Source organism: Equus przewalskii, chromosome 32 (genome assembly GCF_037783145.1).
Source record: "Equus przewalskii isolate Varuska chromosome 32, EquPr2, whole genome shotgun sequence".
NCBI classification, from domain to species: domain Eukaryota; kingdom Metazoa; phylum Chordata; class Mammalia; order Perissodactyla; family Equidae; genus Equus; species Equus przewalskii.
Window position 1 is genome coordinate 12,409,733 of NC_091862.1, and position 12,033 is coordinate 12,421,765.

At 38.8% G+C, this 12,033-nt stretch overlaps 1 protein-coding gene across 1 annotated transcript in view; it reads left to right on the plus strand.

Moving 5' to 3' along the window:
• TFB1M (transcription factor B1, mitochondrial) overlaps positions 1 to 12,033 on the plus strand; it is a 68,022-nt gene that overhangs the window by 27,348 nt on the left and 28,641 nt on the right. Inside the window, exon 5 of the mRNA XM_070603153.1 lies at positions 503 to 622. Coding sequence (XP_070459254.1) covers positions 503 to 622 — 120 coding nt within the window. The remainder of the gene's footprint in view (positions 1 to 502; positions 623 to 12,033) is intronic.

A 12,033-nucleotide genomic window follows, 5' to 3' on the forward strand; every position in this document is an offset into this window, starting at 1 on the left:
CAAAAACAGCCAATTCTCCAGGAGTTCTGAATAGTCAAGGTTTTATTACGTTTAAATAAAGAAAAGGACACCATTGAAAATGTTCGCTTATATATTGGAGTAATTCATAAAACTAAAATATTTAAGCATCTTTAGTTCTTCATTATGCTTGCTAATTTCTTCATTCATCAAAGATTTATTGATTACTTGTTTCGTACAGGACTTTCTTCTACAGAAAGTAACGGTGATTTGAAAATCCTCCACAGTCAGTGGCAGGGAGGTTTTCTTACTTGATTTTTGAGTGCATTGTATATGGTATTATTCACAGTTCTTTGATGTACCTCAGTTGATATTGGGGGAGAGTGTTCCCCATGCTGACGACATAATATGTGTCAAATAGCTTATGCTTTTAAAATTTGCATCAAAAAAATCCACCTGGTGTTCATAGATAATGCAACATTGGCTCCATTCCATCTGACCAGACTGAAGTCATTATTTGCTCAAATTCCCTTTTCTTCCATAGAGACTTACAGCCACTACAGGAAGCAAACAGCGCAGTCGCCTTTCCATTATGGCCCAGTACCTCTGCAGCGTGCAGCACGTCTTGACAATTCCAGGTCGGGCTTTCGTCCCCAAACCAGAGGTGAGTTTCTATTTGTTTTAGTATCTGGAATTAGGATTTTAATTATAATCTTGGTTCTTCCGGGGATGTGTCATAGGAAATTCTCTCTTGGATCTGATCTTTATTTATATGCAAACTGTACCATAACTTTTTCTTTACCTCTCCAGAATAAGAACCATAAAAATCACAATGTGGATAGTTAGTTCTGTTCTAATTTTCTCCCCCTTAGGTAGAATGACCAAATGTCGAGGTTTGTCCGTGTTGCCCTGGTGGTGGTGGTGGTATTACTATTATTATTATTACCATCATCCCTGTTTATTCTTAAAAGTATCCCAGGATGGAAGATAAGTTATATGGTCACTCAGTCCTCACAAAAAGAAATGAGAATTTTTTGTGATTCTGATAGAGACTTCTGACTAAAGTTATATCAAACGTTATTTATTTATTTATTTATTTATTTTTATTGAAATACAGTTGACATATAACATTGTGTAAATTTAAGGTATACAATATGTTCACTTGATACATTCATATATTGTAATATGATTGCCATTGTAGCGATAATTAGCACCTCTATCATGTTACATAATTATCCTTTCCTTTTGGTAGTTGGAATAATTAAGTTCTAATCTCTTAGCAAGTTTGATTATAATACGATATTGTTGTCTGTATTCTCTGTACTGTGCATTATATCTCTAGGGCTTGTTTACTACTCATTGTGAGTTTGTGCCCTTAAAGACATCTGTCCTGTCCCACTACCCCCAGCAACCACCATATTATTCTGTTTTCACAAGCTTGGCTTTTTAAATTTCCCCATATAAGTGAGATCATGCAGTACTTGTCTTTCTCTCTCTGAATTATCTCACTTAGTATAATATGCTCAAGGTCCATCCATGTTGTCACAAATGTCAGAATTTCCTTCTTTCTCGTGGCTGAGTAATACTCCATTGTGTACATGTACCAATTTTCTTTATCCATTCATCTGTCGATGACACTTAGTTGTTTCCCTGTCTCGGCTGTTGTGAATAACGCTGCAGTGAACATGGGGTGCAGATGTCTTTTCAAGTTAGTGGTTTCATTTTCTTCAGGTAAGTACCTGGAAGTGCAATTGCTGGATCATACGGTAGCTCTGTTTTTAACTTTTGAGGAATCTTCATACCGTTTTCCATGGTGGCCGTACCAAGTTACATTCCCCCCAAGAGTGCACAAGGGTTCCCTTTTCTCCGAATCGTCGCCAGCACTTTTCTCGTCTTTTTGTTGATAGCCATTCTAGCAAGTGTGAGGTGATGCCTCATTGTGGGTTTGATTTGCATTTCCCTGATGATTAGTGATCCTGAGCATCTTTTCATGTACCTGTTGGCCATTTGGATGTCTTCTTTAGAAAAATGTCTGTTTAGTTCTTCTTCCCATTTTTCAACCAGATTGTGTTTATTTTTGTTATTGAATTGTATGAGTTCTCTGTATATTTTGGATTTTAACCCCTTATTCAATATATGATTTGCAAAAATTTTCTCCCATTCTGTACATTGCTTTTCTTTTTGTTAATTATTTCTTTTGCTGTGCAAAAGCTTTTGAGTTTAATGTAGCCCCATTTGTTGATTTTTTCTTTTGTTCTTTGTGCTTTTTTTGTCATATCCACAAAATCATCGCCAAGACCAGCGTCAGGGTGCTTCTTGCCTATGTTTCTTCTAGGAGTTTTATAGTATCAGGTCTTATGTTTAGTCTTTGATCCATTGTGAGTTAATTTTCCTGGGTGGCGTAAGATAGGGGTCCAGTTTAGGGCTCTGCATGTGTTTATTCAGTTTTGCCAGCACCATTTGTTGAAGAAACCGTCCTTTTTCCGTGGAGTGCTCTTGGCTCTCTTGTCAAATGTTGACTGTATAAACAAGGGTTTGGTTCTGGGGTCTGTGTTCTGTTCCATTGGTCTATGTGTTTTGTGCCAGTGCCCTACTGCTTTTGTTATTGTAGCTTCGAGTGTAGTTTGAGATCAGAAAGTGTGATACCTCCAGCTTTGTTCTTTTTCCTCAGGATTGCTTTGGCTATTCTGGGGCTTTTATGGTTCCCTACAAGTTTTAGAATTGTTTTTTCTCTTTCTGTGAAGAATGCCATTGGTATTTTCATGGGAATTGCATTGAATCTATAGATGGCTCTGGGTAGGCTGGACATTTTAACAATATTACTTCTTCCAATAAATGAACACAAGATGTCTTTCCATTTGTTTGTATCTTGGTCCATTCCTTTCAGCAAAGTCTTGTAGTTTTCATTGTACAGTTCTTTCACTTTGTTGGTTAAATTTATTCCTAAGTATTTTCTTGTTTTTGATGCTGTCATGAATGGGATAGTTTCTTTATTTCTTTTTCAGATTTTTCATCCATAGTATATAGAAATGCTACTGATTTCTGTATGTTGATTTTGTATCCTTCATCTTTACTGAAATTGTTGATCAGTTCAAACAGTGTTTCGCTTGAGTCTGTGTACAGAATCAGATCATCTGCAAATGGCAGCGGTTTTGCTTCTTCCTTCCCAATTCCTATGTCTGTTATTTGTTTCTCTTGTGTAAGTGGTCTACCTAGGACCTCCAGTGCTATGCTGAATAGAGTGGTGAGAGTGGGCATCCTTTTCTTGTCCCTGATCTTAGAGGAAAAGCTTTCAGTTTTTCTCCATTGAGTATAATTTTAGCTGCGGGTTTGTTGTATATGATCTTTATTGTGTTCAGCTACGTTCCTTCTGTACCCAATGTGCTAAGTGTTTTTTTGTTTTGTTTTGTTTTGTTTTGAGAAAGATTAGCCCTGAGCTAACATCTGTGGCCACCAATTCTCCTCTTTTTGCTGAGGAAGACTGGCCCTGAGCTAACATCCGTGCCCATTTTCCTCTGCTTTACATGTGGGACGCCTGCCACTGCATGGCTTGACAAGCAGTATGTAGGTCCACACCTGGGATCCAAACGGGTGAACCCTGGGCTGGCCCCAATATGCTGAGTGTTTTTGTTATGAAAGGATATTGTATTTTGTCAAATACTTTTTCTGCATCTATTGAGATGACTGTGTGATTTTTATCTTTCATTTTATTAATGTGATGTATTACATTTATTGATTTTTGTATGTTGAACCATCCTGTATCCCAGGGATAAATCCCTCTTGGTTACAGTGTATAGTCCTTTTTATGTGTTCCTTGAATTCAGTTTGCTGATATTTTGTTGAGAATTTTTGTATTTGTATTCATCAAGGGTATTGGTCCATAGTTTTCATTTCTTGTGGTGACCTTATCTGGCTTTGCTATCAGGGTAATGCTGGCCTCAGAATGCATTTGGAAGTATTCTCTCCTCCTCAGGTTTTTGGAAGAGTTTGAGAAGGATTGGTGTTAATTCTCGTTTTAATGTTTGGGAGAATTTGCCAGTGAAGTCATCTGCTCCTGAGGTTTTCTCTGTTGGGACGTTTTTGATTACTGATTCAATCTCTGTACTTGTTATCGATCTGTTCAGATTTTCTGTCTCTCCCTGATTCAGTCTTGGTAGTTTATGTGTTTTATAAATTTAGCATTTATTTTAGGTTATCTAATTTGTTGGCATATGATTGTTCATAATAGTCTCTTATGATCCCCTGTATTTCTGTAGTAGCAGTTGTAATGTTTCCTTTTTCATTTCTAATTTTATTTGCATCTTCTCTCTTTTTTTCTTAGTCTGGCTAAATTTTTGTCAATTTTGTTTATCTTTTATGAAGAATCAACTTTTAGTTTTGTTGATCCTTTCTATTTTTCTGCTCTCTATTTCATTTATTTCTCTAATCTTTACTGTTTCCTTCCTTCTGCTAACTTTGTTCTTCTTTTTCTAGTTCCTTGAGGTGTAAGCAAAGTTAGGTTGTTTATTTGGTATCTTTTTTTTTTAATGTGGGCATTTATTGCTATAAACATCCCTCTAAGAACTACTTTTGCTGCATTCCATAGGTTTTGATATGTTGTATTTCCATTTTCATTTGTTTTGAGATAGTTTTCTATTTCCCTTTTGATTTCTTTGACCCATTGGTTGTTCAATGTGTGTTGTTTAGTCTCCACGTTTTTAGATTTCCCAGCTTTCCTCTTGTTGATTTCTAGTTTTATACCATTGTGGTCAGAAAAGAGCATGATTTCGATCTTAAATTTGCTGAGATTTGTTTCGCACTCTATTATATGATCTGTCCTGGAACTTGTTTCGTGTGCACTCGAGAAGAATGTGTGTTCTGCTGCTGTTGGATGGAATGTTCTACATGTGTCTGCTAAGTCCGCTTGTTTTAGAGTGTGGTTTAATTCCAATATTTTCTTGTTGTTGTTGTGTCTGGATAATCCGTCCATTGCTGACAGTGGCATTGAAGTCCGCTACAGTATTGTTTGCTATTTCTTCCTTTAGATCTGTTAATATTTGCTTAATGTATTTTGGTGCTCTGATGTTGGGTGCGCATATATTTACAACTGTTATATCTTCCTGATGTATTGACCCCTTTGTATGGTGACCTTTTTTGTCTCTTGTTAGCGTTTTTGGCTTGAAGTCTATTTCGTCTGATGTGAGTATGGTTGCACCTGCTGTCTTTTGGTTTCCCCTTACATGGAATATGCTCTTCCAACCCTTCACTTTGAGCCTGTGTGTGTCTTTAGAGTTGAAATGCATTTCTTGTAGGGTCATATAGTTGGGTCTTGTTTTTTATCCATCTGGCCGCTCTCTGCCTTTTGATTGCTGAATTCAGTCCATTTATATTTAGAGTGATTATTGATGGTAATGATTTACTGTTGCCATCTTATCATTGGCCTTGTGGTTCTTTTAGGTCTCCATTGTTTCTTTTTCCCTGTTTCTATGTATGTTTCTTAAGTGGTGGTTTTCCATGGTGATTTGCTCTGTCTCCCCTTTTATTCTCTGTGTCTGTCCTCTAGATTTTTGCTTTCTGATTACCATGTGGCTTACATAAGCATCTCATAGATAAAATAAGCCTTCTTTTGCTGAGAGTACCTTATCTTCATTCTCTTATAGAGGTTCCACCCTTTTATTCCTCTTTTATATTTTTGATGTCACAATTTACCTCTTTTTATACTGTGAATTCATTGAGAATTATAGTAGCTGTAGTTTTTGATGCTCTTTTCCTATGTCTTTACACTCGAACTAAGTGGTTAATACACCATTCTAACATAGAGTTACAGGTTTCTAATTTTGTTTGTTTTTCACCTTTGCTAGAGTATTGTATACTTTCAGTTGCTTTTGGGTCACTAATTAGCATCTTCATTTTAGCTTAAAGAACTACTTTGAGCACTTCTTGCAAGGCAGGTCTAGTGGTGGTTTACTCTCTCAGTTTTTTTTTTTTTTTTTTTGGGGGTTTTGTTATTCTTTTGTGTGTGTGTGTGTGTTTGTGTTTTTTTTTTTTATTAATGTTATGATAGATTACAACCTTGTGAGATTTCAGTTGTACATTTTTGTTAGTCATGTTGTGGGTACACCACTTCCCCCTTTGTGCCCTCCCCCCACCCCCCCTTTTCCCTGGTAACCACCGATCTGATCTCCTTATCAATATACTAACTTCCACCTATGAGTGGAGTCATATAGAGTTCGTCTTTCTCTGACTGGCTTATTTCGCTTAACATAAAACCCTCGAGGTCCATCCACGTTGTTGTGAATGGGCCAATTTTGTCTTTTTTTATGGCTGAGTAGTATTCCATTGTGTATATATACCACATCTTCTTTATCCAATCATCAGTTTCTGGGCATGTAGGCTGGTTCCACGTCTTGGCTATTGTAAATAATGCTGCGATGAACATAGGGGTGCAACGGACTCTTGAGATTTCTGATATCAGGTTCTTAGGATAGATACCCAGTAATGGGATGGCTGGGTCATAGGGTATTTCTATTTTTAACTTTTTGAGAAATCTCCATACTGTTTTCCATAGTGGCTGTACCAGTTTGCATTCCCACCAACAGTGTATGAGGGTTCCTTTTTCTCCACAACCTCTCCAACATTTGTCGCTCTTGGTTTTGGATGTTTTTGCCAATCTAACGGGTGTAAGGTGATATCTTAGTGTAGTTTTGATTTGCATTTCCCTGATGATTAGCGATGATGAACATCTTTTCATGTGTCTATTGGCCATATTCATATCTTCTTTTGAGAAATGTCTGTTCATGTCCTCTGCCCATTTTTTGATCGGGTTGTTTGTTTTTTTGTTGTTAAGCAGTGTGAGTTCTTTGTATATTATGGAGATTAACCCTTTGTCGGATAAGTGGCTTGTAAATATTTTTTCCCAATTAGTGAGCTGTTTTTTTGTTTCAATCCTGTTTTCCCTTGCCTTGAAGAAGCTCTTTAGTCTGATGAAGTCCCATTTGTTTATTCTTTCTATTGTTTCCCTCAACTGAGGAGTTATAGTGTCCGAAAAGATTCTTTTGAAACTGATGTCAAAGAGTGTACTGCCTATATTCTCTTCCAAAAGACTTATTGTCTCAGGCCTAATCTTTAGGTCTTTGATCCATTTTGAGTTTATTTTGGTGTGTGGTGAAAAAGAATGGTCAATTTTCAATCTTTTGCATGTGGCTGTCCAGTTTTCCCAGCACCATTTGTTGAAGAGACTTTCTTTTCTCCATTGTAGGCCCTCTGCTCCTTTGTCGAAGATTAGCTGTCCATAGATGTGTGGTTTTATCTCTGGGCTTTCAATTCTGTTCCATTGATCTGTGGACCTGTTTTTGTACCAGTACCATGCTGTTTTGATCACTGTAGCTTTGTAGTATGTTTTGAAATCGGGGATTGTGATTCCGCTGGCTTTGTTTTTCTTGCTCAGGATTGCTTTAGCAATTCGCGGTCTTTTGTTGCCCCATATGAATTTTAGGATTGTTTGTTCAATTTCTGTGAAGAATGTTCTTGGGATTCTGATTGGGATAGCATTGAATCTGTAGATTGCTTTAGGTAGTATGGACATTTTAACTATGTTTATTCTTCCAATCCATGTGCATGGAATGTCTTTCCATCTCTTTATGTCATCGTCAATTTCTTTCAAGAAAGTCTTGTAGTTTTCATTGTATAGATCCTTCACTTCCTTGGTTAAGTTTATCCCAAGGTATTTTATTCTTTTCGTTGCGATTGTGAATGGGATTGAGTTCTTGAGTTCTTTTTCTGTTAGTTCATTGTTAGTGTATAGAAATGCTACTGATTTATGCACGTTAATTTTATACCCTGCTACTTTGCTGTAGTTGTTGATTATTTCTAATAGTTTTTCTATGGATTCTTTGGGGTTTTCTATATATAAGATCATGTCGTCTGCAAACAGCGAGAGTTTTACTTCTTCGTTACCTATTTGGATTCCTTTTATTTCTTTTTCCTGCCGAATTGCTCTGGCCAGCACCTCCAGTACTATGTTGAATAGGAGTGGTGAAAGTGGGCACCCTTGTCTTGTTCCTGTCCTCAGAGGGATGGCTTTCAGTTTTTGTCCATTGAGTATGATGTTGGCTGTGGGTCTGTCATATATGGCCTTTATTATGTTGAGGTACTTTCCTTCTATACCCATTTTATTGAGGGTTTTTATCATAAATGGGTGTTGGATCTTGTCGAATGCTTTCTCTGCATCTATTGAGATGATCATGTGGTTTTTGTTTTTCATTTTGTTGATGTAGTGTATCACGTTGATTGACTTGCGGATGTTGAACCATCCCTGTGTCCCTGGTATAAATCCCACTTGATCATGGTGTATAATCTTTTTGATGTATTGCTGTATTCGGTTTGCCAAAATTTTGTTGAGGATTTTTGCATCTATGTTCATCAGTGATATCGGCCTGTAGTTCTCCTTCTTTGTGTTGTCCTTGTCAGGTTTGGGGATCAGAGTGATGTTGGCTTCATAGAATGTGTTAGGGAGTACTCCATCTTTCTCAATTTTCTGGAACAGTTTGAGGAGAATAGGTATTAAGTCTTCTTTGAATGTTTGGTAGAATTCTCCAGAGAAGCCGTCTGGTCCTGGACTCTTATTTTTGGGGAGGTTTTTGATTACCGTTTCTATTTCCTTACTTGTGATTGGCCTATTCAGATTCTCCATTTCTTCCTGATTCAGTTTGGGGAGATTGTAGGAGTCTAGGAATTTGTCCATTTCTTCCAGGTTGTTCAATTTGTTGGCATATAGTTTTTCATAGTATTCTCTTATGATCTCTTGTATTTCATTGGTATCTGTTGTGATTTCTCCTCTGTCATTCCTAATTTTATTAATTTGCGATTTCTCTCTTCTTTTCTTGGTGAGTCTGGCTAGGGGTTTGTCAATTTTGTTAATTCTTTCGAAGAACCAACTCTTTGTTTCATTGATCCTTTCTATTGTCTTTTTTGTTTCAATATCGTTTATTTCTGCTCTTATTTTTATTATTTCCCTCCTTCTACTGACTCTGGGCTTTGTTTGTTCTTCTTTTTCTAGTTCTGTTAGGTGTCGTTTGAGGTTGCTTATGTGAGCTTTTTCTTGTTTAGTGAGGTGAGCCTGTATTGCGATGAATTTCCCTCTTAGGACTGCTTTTGCTGCATCCCAAATGATTTGGTATGTCGTGTTCTCATTTTCATTTGTCTCCAGATAAAATTTGATTTCTTCTTTAATTTCTTCAATGATCCATTGTTTGTTCAGAAGCGTGTTGTTTAGTCTCCACATTTTTGCACCTTTCTCTGCTTTTTTCTTGTAGTTGATTTCTAGTTTAATAGCATTATGATCAGAAAAGATGCTTGATATTATTTCAACTCTCTTGTATTTATTGATGTTTGCTTTGGTTCCCAAAATATGGTCAATCCTTGAGAATGTTCCATGTGCACTTGAGAAGAATGTGTAACCTGCTGTTTTTGGATGAAGTGTTCTATATATATCTATTAAGTCCATCTGGTCTAATTTTTCATTTAATTCTATTATTTCCTTGTTGATTTTCTGTCTGGATGTTCTGTCCATTGGTGTTAATGGTGTGTTGAGGTCCCCTACTATTATTGTATTGTTGTTGATGTCTTCTTTTAGTTCTATTAAGAGTTGCTTTACAAATTTTGGTGCTCCTGTGTTGGGTGCATATATATTTATAAGTGTTATGTCTTCTTGGTGGAGAGTCCCTTTTATCATTATATACTGTCCCTCTTTGTCTTTCTTTATCTGTTTTGCTTTGAAATCTACCTTGTCTGATATTAGTATAGCGACACCTGCTTTCTTTTGTTCATTATTAGCTTGGAGTATTGTTCTCCATCCCTTCACTCTGAGTCTGTGTTTGTCTTTGGGGCTGAGGTGTGTTTCCTGGAGGCAGCATATTGTTGGATCTTGTTCTTTGATCCATCCTGCCACTCTGTGTCTTTTGATTGGGGAGTTCAATCCATTTACATTTAGAGTGATTATTGAGATGTGGGGGCCTACCACTACCATTTTGTGTCTTGTTTTCTGGTTTTCTTCAATTTCCTTTGTTTCTCGTCCCATGGTTTAATCTGTTCTGATGAAGAGCTGCTACTCTCTGTTGTTGTCCTTCTACTTATCTCCTCTGCTCTTGGTTTTGTAGCCCCTTTCCTTTTTTGGATTTTTCAGGAATGAGGGTTTTCCTGAGGATTTCCTGAAGAGGAGGTTTTGTGGCAATGAACTCCCTTAATTTTTGTTTATCTGGGAAAGTTTTTATTTCTCCATCGTATTTGAAGGATATTTTCGCTGGGTAGAGAATTCTCGGCTGTAGATTTTTGTCCTTCAGATTTTTGAATATATCATTCCACTCTCTTCTAGCCTGTAAAGTTTCTGCTGAGAAATCTGCTGATAGCCTGATGGGGGTTCCTTTGTAGGTTAGTTTCTTTTGCCTGGCTGTCCTTAGTATTTTCTCCTTGTCATTGACTTTTGCTAGCTTCACTACTATATGCCGTGGAGTTGGTCTTCTTGCATTGATAAAGTTTGGAGATCTATTGGCTTCTGTCACCTGAAGATCCATCTCTCTCACCAGATTTGGGAAGTTCTCAGCCATTATTTCTTTGAATAGGCTTTCTGCCCCTTTCTCCTTCTCTTCTCCCTCTGGTATACCTATAATCCTTACGTTGCATCTCCTAATTGTGTCTGATAATTCTCGGAGAGTTTCTTCATTTCTTTTTAGTCTTGCTTCTCTCTCCTCCTCTGCCTGCAGCAATTCTATATTGCCATCTTCCAAATTGCTAATTCTTTCCTCCATATTATCGGCCCTACTGTTCAGAGCATCTAGATTTTTCTTAATCTCCTCTATTGTGTTCTTCATTTCCAATATTTCTGTTTGGTTCTTCTTTATCGTATCAAACTCTTTTGTGACATAGCTCCTGAACTCGTTGAGTTGTCGGTCAGAATTCTCTCTTAACTCATTGAGTATTTTAATGATGGCTGTTTTGAAGTCATCATCATTTAGGTTATATATCTCATTTTCTTTGGGATTGTTTTCTGTGTATTTGTTATTTTCTTTCTGTTCTGGAGATTTAATGTATTTTTTCATATTGCTTGATGTTGTTGATTTGTGCCTCCGCATGGAGATAGAGTTTAGTTGCTCCTTTCACTTGTTTCAGCTGCTGCGGTGGGGGAGCAGCTGTTTATACTGCACCAACCAGGAACCCTGTCCGCAGTTGCTAACTGGGCCTGGGCCCCTCCTCGTAGTCACAGTGGTCCTTTGGATTCCCTTCTCTGCCGTGGGGGCCGTCACAGGGGGGCTTCAGGCTGCTGGTGCCTACTGTTGCAGCCCACCTAGACGTGCTCCCTCCTTGGGGTCTGCAACGGTGTTATGGGCTTTTCCAGCGGCCAGGGGTGGGATCACTTATATTTGTCGCTCCGTTGCTGTCGGCACCCACAAAATCTCACTTGTCCACTATGGGTCGCAGGAGAGCTATTGGCATCTTCTACAGTCTGTGGTTAGTTCACCTAGCTATGCTGCTTTTGTCCCGGGGTCTTCCAGCCTTGTGGCTGCCGGCTGGGTGCTTTCTACTGGTGCTGTGCAGAGGCTCTCCCTGAGGCTGCTGTGAGTCTGTAGGGTTTCCCCCTAGGCTACGGAGCTTGGTCGCTGGAACTCCCCCCAGCCCCAGTCCTGTTCCCCAGGAACTCGGGGAGCCCTTTGCCCTGTCTTGGAGGGATAGCCAGAGATCCTGATTTCAGTGGTAGCTGGTCAGCTGCTACCCTGCCTAATATTCTCCTCTCTGGGACCCTCCCGGTATTGTGGATGCTGGGCGTGGCCCCTCCGCTAATAGCAGACAGAGAGTTTTGTCTGCTGCCTGGGCAGAACTCTGGATCTTCCCCTCTGGGGCGTGGAGCGGGCCTCTGGAACTTCCCCCAGCCCCAGTCCTCTCCGAGATCTCCGGCAATCCCTAGTCCCACGGGGCGGGCAACGGCAGCTGGGGGTCGCCTCGCCCTCTGGGATTCTCTCCGGGACTTTCCCGGAGCCGTGAATGCTGGGCGTGGCCCCTCTGCTAATGGCAGACAGAGAGTTTTGTCTGCTGCCCGGGCGG